We start from the raw sequence: 22,411 nt of genomic DNA, 5'->3' as shown, positions 1-22,411 counted from the left end.
GTTCCGCCCTGCCCTATTGCCTGTCGTGTTGTTTGCCAGGTGATGGGTAGAAATTCAACCTCCTTTGCCTTAGCAGTTGCTAGAAAGGAGAGAAGGTTGTTTCTCATCGGCCTAACGGACGTCTTGAATAGACCTACATTCGAAAGAGACCTTTCCATGAGTATTGAAGGCCAAAATGACTGATAAGCAAACTCGCTTGAGATGATTGAGATAGAAATTATGGTGAGTTGAAGTCGGCTGACATAGGAAGGAAGTGATATAATGTATCTTCAAGTATCGATTGACAAATGGAAAATACACGAAGTGACTTGACATCAAGGGTAATAGCTAGTAAATTAGAAATTGGTAGACCTGGAGCAATTTTCAGCCCTGCCTTTGAAGACTGGGTCGCGATCTCATGGCAATGCCTGCTCCTGCCCCAATCGAGGACGAAATTGCTCATAGCTAGGCAGTGTTCAGTGAAGGAATACAAGTGTCCTTTCTCACATCCTTTCCGCCTCTCTCGGCGATGGAACTGCCGATCAACATGCCTTCTACTCGCGAGTCTTACACAATTTCGAGCAAGTCGCATATGATGGTGCTCTTTTGGGTCATCCGCATGCCTCAGCTTGAGCAAGCGCAGAGAGCCATCGTCATGAAGCTTCTGATACCTGTTTGCCGGCTGTGGTATGACAGCTCGAACCATGTTTCGACCTTCCAATACTAGTATTCCTTGTTAGTTTTGTCAGAGCCCTGACACCGTGAATCAAAGAAGGAGCACGCATCCATATCAGGAGATAATGTATAGCGGCCTAGTTGGCAAAGGACATCAAATCTCTACATTTGATGATTGAAGCATGATTTACACTTTAGCAGCGATTCAGAGTCCGGACTGAAAATTTGTGGATTTTCTTCGAAATCTTTGCCCTTATTATGATGTGCTTTGTGGCCCTAGCGCATCGATCGTGACCTGCAGCAGACTGATATGAGTACTACTAATCCATAGGTGGGGGCAGAGCCATGCCGCGAAGCACATTCTGTCTGCCAGCCTTGCCGGCATAGCGTTCGTATCCAATGCGCGATGGAAGGAAGAAGCTGGGAAATGACTGGTCTGTTGAATCAAAATATGGAAGCACAACAATAACTCTAGTAAGCAGACGCTGAGTATCTTTCCCACGAACAAGGCTTGCATTGAATCGCCCGAGGGGACGGGGTCAATGCGGCTGAAATATTTGCTTGTAAATTCGGTAGCTCTTGACAGTCAGTACCGCTTTCGTCCACGGCTCCGCGAGACTAAAGAGCTCCTGCATTAGTCTCGAATCCTGAATTCTTAGAAAAGCGAGTAACAAGGGTCACTCATTAGCTCTGATGATTCTGAAGGCTCGACTGTTCGTGGTACGCCAAACACATAGTCGTCCTCTTTTGGTTCAAGATGACATTCGCAGGTCTCTCTCAGACCCTTGATTAGACAGCAATCCACTTCATGTTACACAGAAGCATGCTAGCTCCGCCAATTGTTATGCTGACACCTCTCGAGAACTTCAAGCGGCTGAAGAATGAAGAAATAATGAATCACAAAGTGATTATTATAAAGAAGCAGCTTCTGAATTGAGATTGACTCTGCCGACCCGGCTCCTTACAATCAATCTCATAAGGCCGGCGCAGCTAGATTCATGGCGGTCAGTAGTACTTGGTTTGGAAGTACGGTAGATCTATTCGATCTTCAAGATTAGCGTCATCAGCCAGAGGACTTCAAATTTTTATCAGCCGTGCTTGTGATGGCCACATCGGTCTGCGGTTAAGCAATGTCATCGCACATCGTGCGCCGGTATGGAAAAGCCCCTCGTCATGAAGTCGGTATTCTTTCCATCCTTGGGATCTTTAGACGAGAAGAGGCTCTTGATGTTTTCATTGGTATCCATCTTTCTCTTCTTATTATGGTTTTCTTGCTCATTTAGAACTTTTACGGTCAACTTTGCAGTGTCCGCATTCTTCAGCCCATTTGACATTGACTTCGGGGGGAGGTTTCTGATCGGGTCGTCGCCTGAGAGGGGAGCATTTTCCGCTGGGCCAGTTGTCTTTCTCTTCTTACTGCTCCCTGACGCCTTCTTTAACGAATGGGTAAGGCCCTTTGCTTTCAAATCTACTAGTCGCCTCTCTAGCCTATCTTTCTCCGCTTGTGCTGAAGGGAGGATGGGCATGATGTTCTCTGTGGTGTAGGACTCATCACAGCACAAGCATGTGTCTCCCTGCATCTCTTTCACGACGCTCTCTGCGAATGCATGTCCACACGGAACAAGGTATACTGCTCTAGTGCCGGGGCCCAACCTTTTATTTGTAATGGGACAGATCCACCTCGATGCCAACACATTATTATCACTATCACGTTCAAATTTTACTTCCACGACATCCTTCAAGCCTCTAATCCGATCCTTGAATGCTTGACCTCTCTTGATCAATGTGTCTTTGTCTGCAGCTGGTTGCGCCTGTGCTAGGAGGTGATCGAGTACGGCGGACTTGTTGTAGAGTGTTCCTAAGCTATCGGACACGACAGGCTGGACAAGAGGTTCATGTGACAGAGCACACGTCGCCCAAAAGTGCTCCAGTCTCTCATTTTGTAGCTCTTTTACTTGGGTGGTCGTGAGATCTTTGGCGCCCTCCTTGACCAGTTCCCGTCGGGTCGGGATACTTCCTCCGTCGTTGCCCATGGTCCGCTTCCACTGACTTTGCTATTGCTTCTCTGGTTGTAGGTGGAATCAGATCTGTAAATACTTGGCTTTGCCCTCACTACTGAGTGGTTTTTTTTGCTCGTTGAGTGGCAGGTGAGGTTGATGAAGAGCTGAAGAGAAGTTTCCTCGTGAGGAATTAAAAGCCATTCAATTTGGGTTCAATGACATCGGCGGGGCTGCCGGAAGCTAGTCAATTGCTCCTGGGCATTTATTACAGAATTATCTTCCTACTTTCTCTGCCCCGAGACCATAGACGTCTACTTCTACGGAAATTGGGAGCTAGATGTCTTTGGGTGATGTGCCACAGTACAGCTAGCTCCCTGCTCGGCTCTTCCTCAGAAGTGAGCTTTGCAAGACCTCGATGAGTCCAATCATCCGGGAAAAGGACCCTAGTCGGCAACATAGAAATGCCCCCATCGTACCTGCGATTCCACGCACATATGAGAAACCTGTGAGACAGTCATCGCAGAATTTAGAAGAGCCGAAAGTGAAGCATGTGAAAGAGGCAAGAAAAACTTCAAGGGAAGTGATCCCACAAGAGACGGATGGAGAACTCCAAATCAAAATCACTGGAGACATAGGAGGTGACGTTGAAACAGTAGAAGCCAGAGAAGCACCTCTAAGTCGTCCGCAAAGAGGCTTGATTCCGGATGATGGTGATGCTCAAATTTCAAAAGCTCCTGTGGCCAAATCGGATCAAAAGAGTTGTGAGGACCATGGACCAAACGCCGGCCGCACATTCTCCAGAGCCACGCGTGCAAAGCCTGTACCATTATCTAATATATCTCCGAATCTGAAACCGGATGCTCGAGAAGAGTCTGCAGTAGACAACGATTGCGTCAACGTACCTGAAGGGCCACTGATCAATCCACCCCAGCCTCACTCAAGACCCCAAGGCTCACCGATTTCATCCCACAGACATCCATCGCATGATAGCCCAGTGTTGCAAAACGAACAGTATAGTCCATCCGATATCAGAGATGCAACTAACCACCCTCTGACATTTGCACCAATTGAGCCGACCCGACCTGTAAGGTCTCCGTCGTTCGACTCACAGCAGGTGCACATCCAAACCTCTGATTTTCCGCCTCCATTTGCATATAGTCTTCCGTACACCTTTGACTCGCCTGTCTCACAGACTGGGTACGGAGGCTATCCCAATGGAGTTCCTGGCGTGGATTCCGATTTCGGCGATCAAGTTGGTCCTCAGATCTATAGCTACTACCCGCCCACAAATCTTTTGCCATCGCTACAAGGTCAAACACCCCTATCACCGTCAACAGCACCCCTCGCACTTTCGTCTCCCCAGGTAGCTACATCCCAAGGGGTTCAAGACTATTTGCAGTCAGCTCAAACACCGCTAAACGGTCATCAAACGCCTTTTACGCATGGTTCTTTCAATACACATCGGCTCGGGGTTTCTGGTTCGCTCCATCATCAGCCTTCAGGTGACTCTAGAACCTTGGTCCCAACCTCTGCTATACCTTCACTGCCGCAATACATACTTCGAAATTTCAACCATGGGCAATTTGCGGACTGCCGGCTAGTACTCACGCACTCTGAAGCTCGGTTTCCCGAGACGACATACTTTGTACACACGCTGCTCGTTGCACAAAGTCCCAAATTATGGACATTGTTGATGGGCGGACAATTTAACTATGGCTTCGATGGGCTTAAAACCTTGCGTGTCTACTTGACTGACCGATTCATTATGCCATCAAGTTTTGAGGCTGCCTTGCAAGTATGTTATGGCAAGTCTGCCACATCTTTCGCAGGATCTACTGTCACGAAGGTTCAGACGGGCAGGACGCACGCAGAGCTTTCAGCCTCGCTACTTAACGATAGCTTAGCATTCACAGCGGCCGGGCAACTGCTCCAAATACGCGAGGTAGTCATGCGAGGTTTGGAGATTTCGAAGAGAATCTTGAACTGGGATAACGTTGAGCAGGCCCTCTCATTTGCACTAGAGGGTGCAGAACATCGTAAAGAAAGCTCATCTACGTCGGTTGTTCCGAATGACTGCCCAAACTTGGCCTATGAGAGCGACTCTTCTGCGCCCAATTCAATACTGACGCCTGGTACAAGCCAGGGCTCTGGTGAAGGCTCTCCCGGCTCGGGCGAGTATCAAAAGGAGCGCTGGTTCGAAAGGGTCGTGGTCCCTAATGTTGTTCACAACGTTGACGATCTTCTGCTGCTCTCGTTGCACTACGTTGCCAAAAATTTCCCCGAAGCTTGGAAATTTGACCCGACTGCAAAGCCTTTGGCACATGTTGATAGGCTGCCAGTCACGGAGGAGAGCATTTCCATCCAAGCAAAGGCAAGACTCAGCAAAATTCAATTCGGAGATCTGCCTTCAGAGAGAACAAATCATCCTTCAGGACACAACTCATTCATTTCTAGTATCTTGCTTTCTTTGCCATTCGCTCCTCTGCAAGTACTCCTTAGTTGGGAGGACGGACAAATCAAGCAGGCTATCCGGGCGATTGTTGAGGAAAGAGAGCAGAGGCGTCTAATCGTCGTCAAGAGCGAAAGCATCAGGACAGCCTCACTGGAGACAATCAATCGAAGCGAATGGTCCGAATTGTTCTACAAGGAACAAGTTGACGACATTGATGGGAGATCTCGGTTGTCGAGGAGACATGTTGTGGAGTGAGGAAAGTTGGGGAGAGGTTGTTATTTCACCTGTGATTTGTCTTGGGAGAATCGTTGAACGCATTTGCAAGTGATTTCATGCATTGTAAGCGCTGGGTGCTACCGGGAAAAGGCAGGTCAGGTTCTACTTAGAACATCGAGGACTCGATCATGCATTGCTCAAAAGTTTGAGTCTTTACAAAGAAAATTTAACTACACCTATGTCAATGCTGCCGGCCGAAAGGATCATGATACAACTATATAAAATCTTTTAATGGAATACTCACACAATTCATTTGGGGAACAACTCAATTTTCCGCTACTTTTTTGCTCCATTGGCTTGCACCTTCTTCTTTTACAATCTTGATGCCTGGCAACGGAGACATCATACCAGTCGACAGATCATGCGAGTAGCGCTCTACATACCTACTATTGATTCTCAACGACTAAACAGTATCGATTGTCTTCCCGCTGAGGTATGCATGATCCACCTACAACTTCAATCAGACCTGGTCTCCCTGGTACAGCAGCTCAACGAGCCTTGCAAGCGAGGCATGAGCGTCAGCGTCAGCGTAATCATCGAAAGCGTGGGTTGACTCGTGGGCCGCTAAGATGTCCGAACACATCTTTATCACTATGGCAATCAAATGGGACGGGCATAGGATCACCCAGAAATAATTCCATGAGTAAGCTCGAACGTGACATCCAGTGAAGATGCATGTGTAACCCTTGGACTAAGATAACCAATTTACGGTGCTGTCCCCAAGCGAGCCAGCACCTGACAATGTATCAATGCCGCCGAGGCTGGCCAATTCTAACCACCTCCTGACAAGGCTCTCGCCTTCCATCGCTTGCCCTAAGCCTCCAGCGCAGCGGCAAAAGATTACTTCTTCAGCATTGACATCGCTTACTCGTGAGCCGCAAGTATCTATTGTCAATACGGAGCAAGATCTCCACCGATCACCAGGGTCTGAGATTGACCAAGCTGAACGTCCCTCAAAGTTGGATCTACAAGAACCAGTGCCGCCTAGGACCGCCATAATCACACCATCCAAAGCATCTCACAACAAGAACTTCGTCAAAACCTTCAGACATGATATACCCACACCAATATTAGCACTTCCGGACGGCCAACAGTCTGTTAGTCGGACTTTAACAACAAGCGATGCGGAAGTCAATGCCCCTTGGCCATCGCCTAGGTTTGAGCAATCCAACTCCTCGCAAGCCAAAGCAGACGTGGGCTACTTCTCCAAAGGCCCCCGAGTTTCATCTTCTCCATATCAGCCCACAGAAAAGAACGTTTTCAGTGTAGCGATAGAAATAACCGCCGCCAATAACACCATATCACCCCAGACCCACGAGAAACTTCCCATGTCGCGGCAAAGCACGTTCGAGAGTCCTAAGGTCGGGGGGATTGTCGCCCGAAGACGCCGGAAAAGTAGGCATGCTACGGAGCAGGAAACATTGCCACAGAAGCAAGAGACAACTAAGATCTTCGACTTCGGCGGCAATTTTGGCGAGAGCGACGAAAGTGATATTAGCACTGATGGGGAGATCATTGACGAGAGTATTGTCGATGAGGACGAGTGGGTTGGCAGAGGCGCCAAATTCTGGGATGAGCTCGTTAAGGAGAGGCGAGGAGTACGTCAAGCCTGACTAGGTCGCAGAACATCCGCACCGTCTGGCCTATTCCCTGCGGCCACTTGGGGAAGACAATAGGCGCATCGATGCGACGAGGAACTTCGACGAGAAACCTTTCTTTCTACTATGAACAGCGATCCAACTTTCCCAGGGACCAAAAACGCCTTCGAGAGGACAGTGTCCGAGCTCAATCAATCTGTACAGTGAGCTAAGTCCTAGACCTATACAATTGAATCATTCAGCCGCTCTTCCTCGTCCCATTCGTTCGATGTTACTCATAATACCGCTCCTCATCTTGAGTCCGCTACCACTTCTTTCTCTTGGAAAAGTCCCACCATATTCTCCACCCACTTTCCCAATCCTGCTCTCTCCAGCAGTAAACCCGGGTGCTTTTAGTCCCGATGATCCCCCGGAGACTGACCGACTCAAGCTGCTCTTGATGTCTTGGCTGGTCGTCCCGCCCAGCGGAGCCTGCTGATTGTCTGAAGAGTATGAGCGCGACTCACTCCCACCAGATAATGACAACTGCATGAGTTCCTCGGTCGCGGAAACCAAATCGTCAATCTCTGTTCGCGAGGCAGAAAGCTGGGTCCGCAGGGTGCCATTCTCATCTCTAGTCGACGTCAGATCTTTCTGTAATTGTAAAAGTTCTCTTTCGACAGTTTCGAGTTTCTGCTTTTGCTCATCGTACTGCTTTCGTTGCATTAATTTCTCTTCTTTCTGCCGCTCACTCTCTGCAGCGCCTGTAATAGTCGTCCCCGGAACGACGCTGGTCATTGTTGCGTCTCTGCCTACCCTCAACTCTTCATTTTCCTTGCCAAGGTCATCAACCTTAGACTGTAATTCTTTGACTTTTTTCTCCCATCGATCAGAGTAGCTCTTTTTCAGTGCTGTGACTTTAGCTTCGTGCTTGCTTTTGTAAAGTCCGTGCAACTCCCTCGCAACCTTCGTTACGGCTGCCTCGACCTCTGCGGTCGCACTACCATTGCTCTCTGAAGGTGCTGCGGATGTTGAGGGTGAGCTGGCCTTCATTCCTTCCAATTTGCTTTCTGCCTCTACAGCCCGGCTTTCGGCTAGTTCGCGCTGATGCTCGGCTTCCTGTGCCCTTTGAAGCAACGAATCCTTTTCCCGATCACTTGACACGATCTCTTCCTTGACGTCCTTCAGAACCTTTTGCATTTCCTTCTGTCGATTTTCAAACCCCTCTTTCTCTGCCTCCAACGTTTCTTTTACACTACGCTCGTTTCGTACCTCCTCCAGGGCTTCTCCGACGCGACGTTCGGCATCGTTCACTGCTGTGCTCAGAGCTTTGACTTCTGCCTCACGTCCACTCAGCGTAGCGGTCAAGGAAGAAATCTGAGACAAAAAATTTGACTTCATGGATTCCAGCTCTCGAGCAGTAATGCTCGGGATTGACCGCGGCGTGGGAGCTGGTGTAAGCTCAAAATCCAGCAAATTTGCAAGATTTCGAGCTTCGCATGGAGTGTTCGGTGGTAAGGGATACTTAGCAGGCGATGGTGCACGGCGGCTCGAAGCGTACGAGGATAGATCTTTGTGTGGGCTTGATCTTAAGGCTGTTGGGCGAGACAATTTGTGCGGAGATCTGTTCGGTGTCCTTGTATGTGAATAATCGTCGTTGAAGTCTACAAGCAGATTCGTGGTGTCTTCATCGTAGTGCGATTGATGGCGTCGAGGGGTAGGCGAAGCGTAGTCTTCGTTCAGCCGACCTCGCCGCTGTGGGGTATGCCTACTTTGTGGGCGAGGTGTGGGACCCTCTCCGTCCAGTCGCGCTGAGGGACTGAAGTGGGTGTCTTTTGGAGGAGATTGGCCGATGTTTGCAAATCGAGTCATATCTGCATTCGGCACAGCAGAAAATGCAGAGAAGCATGTGTCATCCATGCCCGCCACACTTGCCCCTTCGATCGCGGATGCTGCATCTTCTTCTAAAGGCCGCCGTATTGAAGGATCTATATTAGAAACATCGAAATCTGGTTTATGTCTAGCGAGACCTTCATTCTCACGCAGCGCGTCTTCCGTCAGCGCCCTCCGCTCTCGCGACTCGAGATCTTTCCTCGGAGATCGTAATTTAGAAGGTGATGCGATAGGGAACTTTGAAGGTGGCAGACTGACATCTTCAACGAATGGGGAGCTTGGCGGGCCGTTCTCGCCGTCAAATCTACGATTTTCGTCCTGCGCGATAGCAGGTTTCGAGGGGGAAATGTTCTCTTTTCTTCGGTCTTTACTGAAGGGAGAGTTTTGGTTTATGCGCGATGGCGTAAGAGGGGACAGGGCATTAGCCATAATGCTAGTTCTCACAGAAGGACACAATAGAGATCATTAAGAAGCGTCATTTAATCAAGGTGTTCATGTTGGAGCGCAAATTGGAGTGATGTAAACAAAGCTAGACCTAACAAAGTTAGCCCGAGGATCGCCCGACTGTCCCAACTGACAAAACAATTTGTGGTTCAGTATTCATTGGAAGCATTTGTGTAAGCATAGATCCGAATCGCGAGGCTGATGTAAGTGTATTCTATTGATACTAAGTCATATTGACCTCTGCTCTTGGAATCTCCCTCAACCCAAGAATCAGTACCTTGCTGTCCATGATGTCTTAAGTCTTCTACTTTGAAAGATCTGCATCTCCAATATGAAGCCCTTGTAGCAGGCTGCATTGTAGAGGCCGGAGCTCAGGGTATAATAGCTATCAGTATAGCTGTTGCCTATATGACAATGCCTCTAGCGGCTACTTGGAAGTGGATATAGACTGACCTACACCTTCACTCGTTTCGATTTCATCGTTCTTTGCCCATCGCATATGTCTTGGTATAGCAAATGAGTTTCATTTTCTGGGCTCAAACGACACCCATCTCGTTATATTCCCGCAATCAGAGCGCGATGCGGTCAACCAACAGAGTATTCTCGCGGCAACCTGACAATTTTAACGGTCCCGACATCTCAGGATATATTGCCAATGCTGTGGACGATTCAGTGTACCTCTTTGAAGCCATAGGAATGGAGAGCTCGAACGCCTTAAGGGAGAATGGCCGAGTTCCGGTGTTTGATGATAAAAGGGATCAATGGACATTCCTTGACACTGCCGCCGACTCTCCATTTCCATCAGGCCAAACTTACTACAAGTCTGCGTTATCGATCCATTCGCTAGACATCTGAAACTCAACAAGTCGTGATGATATTGTGCCAAAAATTCGCTACCAATTCTGCGCCGCGTGAAGTACCATCGACTTCAAGATCGACAGCAATAGGGAAGGAGCGATTCGCAGAAACGCTACCAGAAACTGCACGAATACGTCTTCCCAGCATCTCCATCATCCACGATTGTTCCTTGAACTCACAAGTCCTCGCTACGTCAAAAATATTCTTCCACGGCTCTACATCTATACATCTATTCCTTTCTATTAAGTGAAGCTATGGCGCAAGGGAGAAGTCCGAATTTGCTCACAAACCTGCCGGCTCCAGTGAGTATCTGCAGCACTTTCGGTGAATGAATCCTTCACGAGGAAGCTAAAAGAAAGCAAAGCATCTTTCTACCCAAAATCGAGCAACACCTCCGATTCTCACACCAGGCTCTCTACGGCTAGCTCAAAGCACACCTCAGAGTAATGCAACAAGCGCGAGTTCAATGTTCCTCTCCCCTCCAATCTCTGATGTTTCAGCTACGAGTCCTCCGCCGAGGGCTGAAGGCGAGGATTATATCGTGTCCCAAGCGGGGCAGAAGATTAGGAGAAAGCATCGACATAAACGGAGTCATAAACACCATTCCACGAGAGAAGCATCCGATGAACAATCTTCGACCAAAAACTCGTCGGAATTGCCGCGACAGATTGCTGACACACCAGGAAGCCTTTCCGTGTCCCACAATTCAGATATCTTTACAAGCCAAGGATTGAAACGAGCCCATACGTCTTATCTTGCTCAGGCCAATCTTCTTCCAGGACATCCTTTTGCAAGGTATACGTTACCAACGCCGTTACGGGTCAATACTCTGCCAACGATTTCCAGGTCAGAGGGTAGGACATCAGACGTTGCTTCACCGGCTATTCAATCCCTTAGGAAATTAAGTATCGCAAGTGAGAGTCCTGTTTCTTCAGGTCTTCGACGATTGTCAGAGACTCTGTCATCCACAATAGAAAGACTTCTTCCCCTATCGGTTGCATCACCACAGAAAACCTCAAATCTTACCGGGCTCGAACCTCGACTTGCTTCGATTCATACACAGGCGGCTGCTGAAGGCCCATTCATCGCTCGAGACAGTACGAATACAGGTATTCTTACTCGAGACCACCCTTCAACCATAACCTTAAGGAAAGCAAGCAGAATTCCGACGACCTTAGGGAGTATGGATTCGACACCAATTTCACCTCATGAAAGCGTCCTAATGAGGTCAGAGACATGCCTTCCTACCAAGACACAGACTGCAGAACTTGTTGTATTTCGATCCTTGTGTCCTCCATCACCACGTGCACAAACACCTCAAGCAGGAGCAACTCGAGATGATCAAACGATTTCCAGGGCATCTACGAACAGCAGCAGTTCGACAAGGAAGAGTGCAGTAAAATCTTTAGCTCCGTTAGGGAAACAAATCTCTCGTCCGAACGCGACAACAGCTAGCCCTGTCATAACATTTGCTGACACCCATGTCTCTTCAGGAGCTCCAGGGGCGGAACTAAGATCCAGACGTGCTTCAATAAATTCCGGTGTATCTTCACGTCGCATTAGCGTTGTACAGATTCGATCTGGTACTAGTGTGCATGAGATCATTTGGCAGGAGGAGGAAAGCACCGACTCAAGCGGGTCTTCAAAAGGGCGAAGTCCTGATCGAGCAGACTTTCTATCTTCCGCGAACAGCTTGCATAACCAAGAGAATTCTAGTGTTCTCCCTAGTGGTGGTTCCAGCTTCGTCAAAAACGATTCAAAGCGTCCGCCAGAGGAACCGAACGCAAATGAGGTGCCCCAGCATTTGTTTGAATGGACGTGGGGCAAGCCGGTGCGGGATGAAAGAGCAGACTCAAGCCGAAGTTTTGACGGAACTTTGCAAGAACGAGAAAGCATTCAGTTCGAAGCCCAACCAAGAGGTGACTAGCAGATCTGTGCCGGATCAGGCACTGGAAGTCTCGCTCATCAAAGGGTGCCGCCAGAATTAGCAGCAGGTGATAGCGAATGAACCATTTCTGCTGCTGTGCTTATTGCAACGTCACTGCAAACATTGCAATAGGATTAAAGACTTTGTGAACTATCTCAGCTTTTGTTTACCTATTTGCTTCAGACTTGTGCTTCAGTCCTTTGGACTTTGTGAAGCCAACGGTGAAGCCATCAGAAGCGTTGCGACTGTGCCCTTTTGAGTCTCGTTCTACATGGTGCCTTGAGCACCCAGACTTTAGAAGGTATCCTCAGGACTCAGCAACTAAAAGGTATAATATTTTTTACCACCGGCTGCTGTATCCTCAAAAAACAAGCTCGTGTTCATGATGGAAATATACGCTATGTCAATCGCGCTCCAACGTTCAATGTTTGACCTCCAAGCGATTCCTGAACGCCACTGGCGTATGTGCACTTTACTAACCATCAATCGCGAACGCTCGGCAACTTGCACATCCATCTCCAATATTCGAGTCGAATCAAGGGTCTAACTACTGACCAAATCTACAAAGGACAGAGAAATCGGTTGTCTCCTATTTACATTGTTATCGTCGGGCCATTTCTCGGAACCCCAAGACATGCCCTTTTCCCGCCCAGTTTCTCTGCTTTCTCCCTTCAACTCTTCGATTTCGCATTGGAAACCAGGAATGGACCATCGCTTACTCACAGGACTACTTTTTCGTATCGCTCGCTGGTGGAGGCCACTTACGCAGCAAAATTCGCGGTTCTTGGATCTTCCGCTAGATGTTATGTATGCTATACTTGATAGGCTGTCTTTATCGTCCAAAATACTACTCTCCCAGACTTGTAGAGCGCTGTGGTACCAAATTCATAAGGAATGCTTCTTGATTCTACGGCAATCTACCCCTAAGCAGCGCTCAGAGACTCTGACCGTCTTGGGACTTTTTTTACCAGACCAATATCTCTGTCCGGTCTGCAATACTTTACATCACATAAGCTACAATGATTTTCCGGCCTATCAAGGCTCGTTAGGCCCAGTACTCAAGAGACCATGTACATTGCTGGACTGCTGGGAGAACACCCATCATATCCCTTGCTATCAGAACGCGTTCCGTCACGTTCAATCGGCTATAAAGTACACCCACATGACCACAAGCCACCAACATTATCGTCAAAAGCTTCTGCAGAAATATGAATTTAGTAGTTCGGATTATTGGCCTTTGGGTTTAAAATTCACTGCAGAGCCACAGGTAATTCTTGGTCGATATGTTCAAATGACAACATGTATAATGTCTGCCGGATCAAAACCATGTTGCTTTGAGTCAGTATCTACCTTACCAATACTCTTTTGTCCTCATTCGGAATTTGGAAGCATGTGCAAGCCTCTTGAATATCCTTTTGGTATAGCAGTACAACAAGCTTTCCGAAGGCTGAATGACGAAGGTGACAACCAAACTACATTGTTTTCTTGCGATCGGTGTCCAACTGATTTCTCCATTGCCATCAAGGAACATGAGATTTCAATTATATGCTGGTCTGATCTGGGCACTGGAAAATCACTACAGGACCCGTTTTGGCAGAGTCACCTTTGGAGTATGACGAACAACCGCTGGAAAGCATCCAAATTCGAATACATACATGGGAGCGTCCGCAAGTTGTACTCTAGCTATTCTGCCTGATCTATCTAGAGCAAGCCTCCGGGGTAAGAGATGAAGTTGCAACCACTATTGCTTTCCAGATATGTCTAAGAGCAGGGCACTTCGGAACTCACCTTTTCGAAGCTTCCACAAAACGTTTCTTCTCTGTTTGTCACTGCGACTTCAATCCCTCGCGCGAATTGGCATCTCTTTTCAGCAGCCAATTCTGTAACTATGCCCTTACGGACACTAATAAACTTAGGTTCTGAGATCTATACTCAGCGAATCAAAGAAGAATCTCTTGTCATGTGGTAGCAGTGATGTAAGGGCTGTGCTTGGGGGCAGCCTCTGTCAGCAAGTTAGGGAACTGCTCTAGGTACCAAAAGTACGAGAGCCGCGTTGGGGGTAATTTTGGTAGGATCCATACAGCAATTGGCGATCGAATTTGAAGAATGTCTCCCAGGTTACGATAAGTCACAATCCGAGCCGGTCATAGAGAACATTTTTAGGGTCTAAACAAAACAGATTGCTAGAAAGGAGAGTAAATATGCTTTGGTCTGATTGGTTCATTCACATACGGTACGCTTAGTCAACGCAGCTAGGCCAGGTTCGGATGAAGAGGCTAATCATTTGATGATCCTCCACAATTCCCGAGAAGTACATTATCTCAGATCCAAAGCTATGCCTCGCAAGCTCTTGATCGAGACAGTCATGTGTTGCTTCCTGAGTGTGCCGAGACTCATCACCAACCACTTCGTTTAACATGATCCTTCGATAGCTTCAAATAATGCGCGGCCTAGCAATGCCTCCCAGGACTTCAGTACAGCGCATATGGATTGGAAAATTTGTGTCTGCACGTTTCCCCCAGTGTCGTTTGTCGTCCTCGGCTTCTGGGGTACCGGAAGATGATTACTACTCCCTTCTGTTATCTAGTCCAACCCCAAACCCAGCGAAGCAATCAGTTCCTCCTTCCCATGCCGCAATATTGAAAGATCTTCATCCTGTCGCTACTGAGACCGCGCCGCCTCCCCAGAATCGCATCTTCTTCTCAGCCCCACTGGCAGGGCCTTCGGCTCGTATGCGAGGCTTGGCTAAAGGAGAGCGCGGTCTCGATAGGCCCCCAGAACCTGACAATTGTTGTATGAGCGGCTGTGTGAACTGCGTTTGGGATGCATATCGCGAAGAAGTGGAGGAATGGGCGGCTGGAAAGCGAAAGAGAGAAGCAGAACTAAAAGGTAGGAGACCGATGAATGGTGATAGAAAGGGCGAGTCTGATAGAGAAGCTCCCCACGACGATGATAGTGTGGGTGACCTTGATGGAATTGGACGACTGGGTAATTATGCAGACACCGACCTAGACAGTGACGGTAGTCTTTTCGAGGGTGTACCGGTTGGCATACGCGAGTTCATGAAGCAAGAGAAGAGAATCCGTGAGAGGAAGCAAATTGAAGAGAGACGCTGAACTTGTGCGTAATGGCCGATAAATCTACAACCTCTATTCCCAGGACCGCAAACAAAGGGTGCGCCCCAAATCGAAGCTCTGGATCCTTGTAGCGCCTGGGTTGAGAACTTAGCGATTGGCAGCAACATGGATCTGACAATTCAATCGAGATTTGCCCGGCAAGGTACCTGTGCTGGCAGGAGCGATTGCTTATGGTACCCCAGAAGCGTGAGGTAGGGAATGGCACTGAAGCCGACAATTCATGAAAAAGCTTTGATTCCAACCAAACTCAGTCGACATCAATTCCTTTGCTCTTCAGATCTTTCTTCGCCATGGCAATCTCTCCCATCAGCTCTTCATGAGCATTCGGCACGTTGTTGAATGTGAGAATTCCCCAACCCAGTTTGAAAAGGAGGTAGGCTCCAAAGGAAACAATTGCCCATAAAGGGAGCTAGACGACGAAGCATTAGACATAAGACACTTGGTGTGCGAATAGGTCAGGGAGCCCCTTACGACTGGGACCACCTCATCTTGTAATGTTTCAGTCAACGGTATTACGTGGAGGAAAGCTGCAATGTAGATCTGTATTAGGATTCCATTCAGCGAGCAAATCAAGCGTTGGGTTGGGAATGCAGCTTACAGAAGACAATAGAACAGCCAATGAAAGTGTTTCTTGTGCGCGTGTCATCCTGGAAAGCGAGGAGTAGGTTGACAAAATAAAACAGCATTCATGAGAATTCTTTCCGCGTATTTCCTGCGTACAAATGCTTTTCGTTCGCCGTACTTCACGTGACCGTCGGTCGATGTTCTTCAAGCCTCTATTTGCAGATCCATCCAACTCGACAAAAAGCTTGTCATAACGCTCGCAACGCTTTCATAATGTTCAGACCATCCAAAAATAGAGCTACTCCGGGACAATAACACATTAGTCTTGCACAACTTTTTTTTTAAAGACGCATACTTGGGCTCTGTAGACTGACAGAATCAGTGCTCAGGTGCGATCTTACTTACAGATTGCTGTAATTTTGGGTACAACAAATACTTGAGCGTACATGGATGTGTCACTGCCAGAAGAAGCAGGTGCTTCTACTGTTCCACTTGCTGCGTCGTCTCCCGTTGATCACAGCATAAAACATGATTCTCCATTGTCCGAGGATGATGACCCTTCTTTTCAGGATCTCCTTAGAGGGAGAGAGGAAAGCTCGTCTACGGCCATTGATGCGGTAGATGGGCTAATGTACAGCATTCAATCGGTGCTCGATAAGTTCGGTCGAGATGAATGCGATGACTCTCTCAATTTTCTTCTTAGATCTCTACAGCCAATGGATGGTACAAGGGCAGATCTCGCGTCTTACGAGTTAAAGATTCGTACCGTACTTTCTTCTTGCTCCAACTTAATACAAAAGGATGTAGGTCACGGACTTGGCAAAGAGAACGTGCTTTCTACTCAACTCACAAGACTGTTGGCTACTTTGAGTAGAGAGCGTAAGAAAATGGAGCCTTGTGTGGATTTTCGAAATTGATTCTTCCAGGGTTGTGGGCAGCTGCTCTCACCGAATCAGGGGTCCTTGACGCCTTTTTGAACACAATGGACCAGGAAAACAGCCATGAAGAAGCATGGATAGACCCAGCACTGCGATTAGTCGCAAATTGCTGTGCACGGAGTGCCCAAACCAGGCTTCGAATACTATCAAAAGCACCGTTCAAGATATTGGTCGCTCGTCTGCAGGATCCTAACCAGGCTGACATAGCTCTGCTTGCGCTATATTCAATGTCTGAAGACTGCTGTTGGTCGTCTTGCTTTCGATCGATTCACTGTACTGATTCAAGTAGTACTTGCGAAACGCAAGCTTCAGCAAGAACAAGGACTGGCCTCCAGACTGCTCGGCGGTGTTTTGAGACATGTTTTCAGTCGCGACGTTATGGATCAATTATGCGAGTTACTGAACTCTACTGTCGAAGAAGGTAAGATTCCATCTCATCACGAAAACATCCTTTGACCAGCGCAGTGGACTGGGGCGCGATAGCGGCTCCTCAATGGCGCATACTTTTGTCAATGCCCCGAGACTATAGCCTTAGTACCGATAACATCTATGAGCTGACTCAGTTCATCGTCTCACTCCTAAAGCAACCATCGGCTCAAAGGAAGTTTCTCGAAAATGGCTTGCTAAGTCATCTCATGACCTATTTCTTGAACACTTATGACCTCGAGATATCTTCAGCCTCTTCTTTACAGCCCCAAGATATGAATTGCTTAAGATATCCGGAGGACGAGGAAAACATGTTAGCAGAATGCCGCGTCGAGATCGTAAAGGTGTTTGGTGCTCTTGGACTAGTCTGTCAAGATTTCTCATGCGTTGAAGAAGACGTCGTGGGCATAGTCAGATGGCTGGGCTTTCCTGCAGATCAGATAAGAATTTGCTCCTGTATCTTTCTCGGAAATCTTGTGTATTCCTGTGAAATCGCCAGGAGCGATCTTTTGCACAACAAAGGCTTTGCATCAGCCTTGAGCCAATGTATACGGACAAGCTCCCGACCCGACGTTCTCAATTCTGCCTTGGATCTTCTGCAAAACATCGCGATCGATCTTGAGAGCCGTAAAATGCTAGGTCAAGCGGGCATATTCGATGCCCTAGCAGCTTGCTGGGACCGTACAGGGAAAGACATGAAATCTAAGATTGCGGCATTGTACCATACAAGACAACTGATCTGCGGCTGTTTGGAGAACGTGTGCATCGTCCTGAAGAGTCAGGCATTGCCGGGAGAGACTCGTCACCAAGACACTATGTTTATCTCGAAGCTGCTCCATTTTCATTCCACAGCAGAAGATCGAAGTTCCATCACAGAAGTGGGACGGATCATTGTCGAAATATGGCGGACTTGCAACAAGCATCAAGATCTACTCACATATATGAATCAACCACTGGAGTCCTTGCAAGCAAAAGAACATCCAATTAATCCTCAAGATGGGAGGAATCTCCCGCTCAACGTTGCATTTCTAATAAGAAAGACTACAAGCCTTCCTGGAATCCTGGACCCCCTCTTTACGCTCGTCCGGTCGGAAAATGAGTCCCTGGTAACAGAAGGTTGGCTCGCCCTCGCTCTGATGGCATCGTCGCCCGAGGGAGCAACGATTGTATACAACGGTCTGTTTATGGTAGATGACGAGATTTCAATGTTGAGAGCAGTGTTGGACAAACAAGATGGCCCTCAGAACGGAGCTCGCAGCAATGCCCTCTACTTGGCTGCTCAGCTCCAGAAGCAAGTCTCAGGAGATCCCCAACGAAAGTCCACAGTGGACAATCTACTTGCAGGCGCAGCTTTTAGTTGAGGTGCTCCAAGGCAGCATGTCAGATTTGGCCACCGAAACCCCATTTAAAGAATAACATTCAAGTCTTGTTCCTCTGGTCCATGGGTACATGCTACCTATACGACCGAGGCATCGGATAGGGGCTGCTTGGCCCATTTCCTTGGCACACCGCCACAGAATGACGTTGCTTGCCCCTCGCCCTTCACGAGCGAGCGTTTTTGTCGCGGTTCGTTGTCCTCGACAAGATCAGACCTATATCATCTCAACACTTCTCCTGCAACACTTTATTGTTACCCATCAACATACTTACAAGCATCAAAGTACGAACTGAACGTATTCGATATGTCTACCACCGTTGTTCACGTATGTCTGCCCCACCTGGAATTGTGACATGCAGCCACATCCACTGATTGATTTTGGTTCTCCAGGTCAAGAATATTTCCTCCCAAACAAGCGAAAAGGAAGTGAGAGACTTCTTCAGCTTCTGGTCAGCAACTACCTCGCCATTGCAAAATCACACTGACAGATCACAGTGGCAAGATCAATTCTTTATCTGTCACCCCAGCCTCGGATGCAAAAGACAGCCCGCAAAGCGCTACTGTGACCTTCGAGAAAGAAACGTATGTGGACCCGCTTTAGTATAACATTCATCATGTCTCACAACTTTATCAGCGCAGCTAAGACCGCTCTGCTCCTCGACAACACTCAACTCGGCCCTTCTCAAGTCCAGGTCTCATCTGCAGCCGGTCTTTCTGACCTCGCTTCTTCTGCAGGTGCAACCTCAAAAGGCGATGAAGCCAGTGATGATGAGCATGATCTTGCGCAAGAAGACAAACCCCGATCACGCATTGTGGCTGAGTACCTTGCGCACGGCTACGTCTTGACCGATACAGCACTTCAGAGAGCTATCGCATTGGACAATAAGCATGGTGTTTCTGCCAAGTTCACGTCCGCTCTAACCGATTTCGATGGAAAGTACAAAGCTACAGACCGTGCCAAGGGCATCGACACCTCTTACGGCATTACTGAGAAGGCGGGACGCGGTTGGGCTGGCCTGAACAGCTATTTCGAAAAAGGTGGGTCCTATTGTCCCGACAAGCCTTCTTCGGAGTCAATGCTGACGTAACTATCGCTCTAGCCATAAACACACCGACTGGCCAACGAGTTGCCGCATTCTACACATCAACAAACCGACAAGTTCTTGACATCCACCAAGAGGCAAAGAGACTCGCCGACCTGAAAGGTGGAAAGACTGCATCTGGTCCAAGTTCCGAGGGTGGCACCCTGGAAGGTAACGAGAAGACCAAGGAGAAAGTGGAAGGCACGGAGAAGACCGTATGTAAGTGCGGTGGTGATACTGGAGTGTGCCCATGCCAGGACTGCGCTTGCTCTGGTTGCGCAAAGGCTGGCACTCAGGGCGATACAACCGCGACAGGACCGGCTGACAAAGTAGCGGAAACCGCAAATGTGCAGCCGCTTGGTGAGAAGACAGCATAGGCAACAGGATTGGGATGACAGGTGCAATATGCAAAGGATAGCAGGCGTGCATGCTTTTTAAGTCTAGAGACATGATTAACGGTTGAGAGAAAATCTTCCTTTGAGCAATTTGGAAGTCGTGCAACGATCACGCACAACTTCTGCGGCACTTTCATTTCCAATGCTGACGATTCGAGAACAACGCATTTGCTCGAAATGCACTCAATACCAGGGGACCTTCATGTCTTATGATCCGTCTTTCCCCTCCACAGCGCCGTATGCGCCTCCTTTCCTCCCAAACATCGCCCGCAAATCGTCCAGAATAGCCTGCGGCTGTTCCCATGCAGCAAAATGTCCTCCAGCGAGATGCTCGCTTTCATAAACGACAGGACCCATCGTCCTCCCCCAAGTCTTCGGCACGACCGATAACTCCTTCGGACTTCACCAAATCGGAGTCAGCAATGCTTCTTTAGACTGCGAAAAAGAGTCACGAGACATGTCTTTCGAATATTTACTCCGAAAATATTACTCACAAATGTGCCAGTCCCAGTTTCACCTTCGGAATGTACTTCTCCGTCACATCGCGGCTGTATGCTGGATCACAATGTAACGGCGATGCCTCGTAGTAGATTCTCAGATTTGCGGCTGGACCGGCGGTGCTGAACCAGTAGATGCTCACCCACGTCAGAATCTCGTCGTCCGTCCAGGAATATTTGTCAGTCCAATCGTGCAGTTTCTCGTAGACCCAAGCAAGAAGACCAACGGGGCTGTCCGCAAGAGCGTAACCCAAAGTCTGCGGCTTCGTAGATTGTTGAGTACGATAACCAGCCCCTTCTATCGTAAACCATTTCGTGCGATCGAAGCCGTATGTTTCTCGCGAATTGTAGGAGAACAAGGCATGTTTGAGGTAGAGGATCGGGTTCGAGGTCAGAGTCGGCGGATGGCCTCGTACCATATTGATGTGCGAGGCTTTCACGTGGGATGGGTAGAGGAGGCCCATTATACGAGATGTCATGCATCCCCAGTCCCCACCTTGCGTTACTGGAGGCCGTTTAAGCTCAAGAAGTTTAGCGCTGTCGCGAGTTGAAGCGTACCGTATTGGTCGTATCCTAGGGCGAGCATGAGCTTATGGCAAGTCTCTGCATACTGCGGCAGGGCAAAGCCTCTGTTCTTGGTGCCCGAACTGAATCCATAATTAGGAAGAGACGGCGCAACGACGTGAAAAGCGGGGCCGTCTTTGATTCCCTCTGCAAGCGGTCGCAGGATCTTCGTGGCTTCGAGGAAGCTTCCCGGCCCTGAATACTTAGTCGACTCATGATTTGCGAATCAATGAAGGGCCATACAGCCATGAATGAACAGCAATGGAATCGTTCGATCAGCGTTGCTTTTCAGGTGTAGAAAGTGTATATTGAGAGTCTCGAAGCCATCGACAGTAATTTGGGTTTTGAAATGGGGCAACTCATTGAGCTTGGCTTCCTGTTCCTTCCAGTTGAATTGGTCCTTCCAGTAAGTCGTCAATCTCTTGACATCGGCAAGGGAGGCGCCATAGTCCCAGCCAGCTTCATCAAGCTCATCTGGGAAGTCTGCTGCTTCGAGCTTCTTATGAAGCCTTTGGATTGCAGACTCGGAGACAGAAACGTTGTATGGCTCAATGGAAGCCATTATTCGAAGTACATGGAGAAAGAAGTATGCGATTGGCTGCTGCAAATGAAAAATAGGCAAATGGTATTTCACGGGCGCGCAAGGAGGGCTATTGACGGTGACGTAAAGGGGACCCCTCCTTCAGAAACTTAACTCCTTCAAAACATCCCACCTTCAATTTTGTTCAATCTGCACCCTCATCCTGCCACAATCGAAGAGAACCAATTCTTGCTGAAGGTACGCCGGTCTCATACCTGGTTCTTCCTTTGCGCAATATTAATGAAGAGGGGCCTCGTCGCACCTCCATCCACGTCATCCGCTCACGGCTGATTGAGATGCTGATTTGTTGGTGCACAGATCATTCAAGAGCCAATTTAATTGAATCCATTTCTCAATCAATCTTAGCCACGATGTCCGCTCCCAAAGCAGGCCGTCAGTCTCCAGAGCCCGAACAGCAAGGCAAGAGTCAAGTCGGCGCTCCTGAACCCGGCAAAATCGATGCTGCCCCCTCTGAGACCCATGCAAAGGATTCCAGTGAGCAGACTAAACTTGAAGGCCTGTCAAGCAACCCAGGAGGTCCGCTAGATGCAGCAGCGGACGAGAAGAGGAGCAAGGAAGGCCGTGGAGATGTGTAGGATTCCAGGCCAAATGTGGGGGTTGCGGAAGCATTCGGCTTAAACGGATTTGCTTCTGCTAGCATGACGGAGCGAGGTTGAAGGTTGGGTGTATACATGCGGTAGTCAAGAAGAAGAGACAGGCTGTTATGTTCGACATTAGAAGACACGGAACTCAAAGCCTTTTATGTCAG

General features: G+C 48.5%; 8 protein-coding genes across 8 annotated transcripts; 5 read left to right on the top strand and 3 right to left on the bottom strand.

The window, feature by feature from the left end:
• Positions 1-1,787: 1,787 nt before the first annotated feature.
• KY384_005394 (uncharacterized protein) lies at positions 1,788-2,687 on the bottom strand (the record flags this gene model as incomplete). The annotated part of the gene is made up of 1 exon (XM_044813895.1): positions 1,788-2,687. The coding sequence occupies one exon, from the start codon at positions 2,685-2,687 to the stop codon at positions 1,788-1,790; it is 900 nt and encodes a 299-aa protein (XP_044669196.1).
• Positions 2,688-3,069: 382 nt separating this feature from the next.
• Positions 3,070-5,361, top strand: KY384_005393 (uncharacterized protein; the record flags this gene model as incomplete). Its single annotated transcript, XM_044813894.1, has 1 exon — positions 3,070-5,361. The coding sequence occupies one exon, from the start codon at positions 3,070-3,072 to the stop codon at positions 5,359-5,361; it is 2,292 nt and encodes a 763-aa protein (XP_044669195.1).
• Positions 5,362-6,131: 770 nt separating this feature from the next.
• Positions 6,132-6,995, top strand: KY384_005392 (uncharacterized protein; the record flags this gene model as incomplete). Its single annotated transcript, XM_044813893.1, has 1 exon — positions 6,132-6,995. One exon carries the CDS (start codon positions 6,132-6,134, stop codon positions 6,993-6,995), a length of 864 nt encoding a protein of 287 aa, XP_044669194.1.
• Positions 6,996-7,214: 219 nt separating this feature from the next.
• KY384_005391 (uncharacterized protein) lies at positions 7,215-9,281 on the bottom strand (the record flags this gene model as incomplete). Its single annotated transcript, XM_044813892.1, has 1 exon — positions 7,215-9,281. The coding sequence occupies one exon, from the start codon at positions 9,279-9,281 to the stop codon at positions 7,215-7,217; it is 2,067 nt and encodes a 688-aa protein (XP_044669193.1).
• A 5,256-nt stretch (positions 9,282-14,537) lies between these two features.
• Positions 14,538-15,442, top strand: KY384_005390 (uncharacterized protein; the record flags this gene model as incomplete). The annotated part of the gene is made up of 2 exons (XM_044813891.1): positions 14,538-15,165; positions 15,414-15,442. The coding sequence occupies 2 exons, from the start codon at positions 14,538-14,540 to the stop codon at positions 15,440-15,442; spliced, it is 657 nt and encodes a 218-aa protein (XP_044669192.1).
• A 786-nt stretch (positions 15,443-16,228) lies between these two features.
• Positions 16,229-18,507, top strand: KY384_005389 (uncharacterized protein; the record flags this gene model as incomplete). Its single annotated transcript, XM_044813890.1, has 3 exons — positions 16,229-16,661; positions 16,709-16,949; positions 17,349-18,507. 3 exons carry the CDS (start codon positions 16,229-16,231, stop codon positions 18,505-18,507), a joined length of 1,833 nt encoding a protein of 610 aa, XP_044669191.1.
• A 631-nt stretch (positions 18,508-19,138) lies between these two features.
• On the top strand, positions 19,139-19,983 carry KY384_005388 (uncharacterized protein; the record flags this gene model as incomplete). Its single annotated transcript, XM_044813889.1, has 2 exons — positions 19,139-19,562; positions 19,625-19,983. 2 exons carry the CDS (start codon positions 19,139-19,141, stop codon positions 19,981-19,983), a joined length of 783 nt encoding a protein of 260 aa, XP_044669190.1.
• Positions 19,984-20,208: 225 nt separating this feature from the next.
• Positions 20,209-21,624, bottom strand: KY384_005387 (uncharacterized protein; the record flags this gene model as incomplete). Its single annotated transcript, XM_044813888.1, has 4 exons — positions 20,209-20,401; positions 20,496-21,003; positions 21,057-21,257; positions 21,306-21,624. 4 exons carry the CDS (start codon positions 21,622-21,624, stop codon positions 20,209-20,211), a joined length of 1,221 nt encoding a protein of 406 aa, XP_044669189.1.
• Between the last annotated feature and the right edge of the window lie 787 nt (positions 21,625-22,411).

This window comes from Bacidia gigantensis (assembly GCF_019456465.1).
Source record: "Bacidia gigantensis strain McMullin 20006 chromosome Unknown contig_245, whole genome shotgun sequence".
In the NCBI taxonomy this organism is placed as follows: Eukaryota; Fungi; Ascomycota; class Lecanoromycetes; order Lecanorales; family Ramalinaceae; genus Bacidia; species Bacidia gigantensis.
This window is presented reverse-complemented; position numbering and strand designations above follow the sequence as displayed.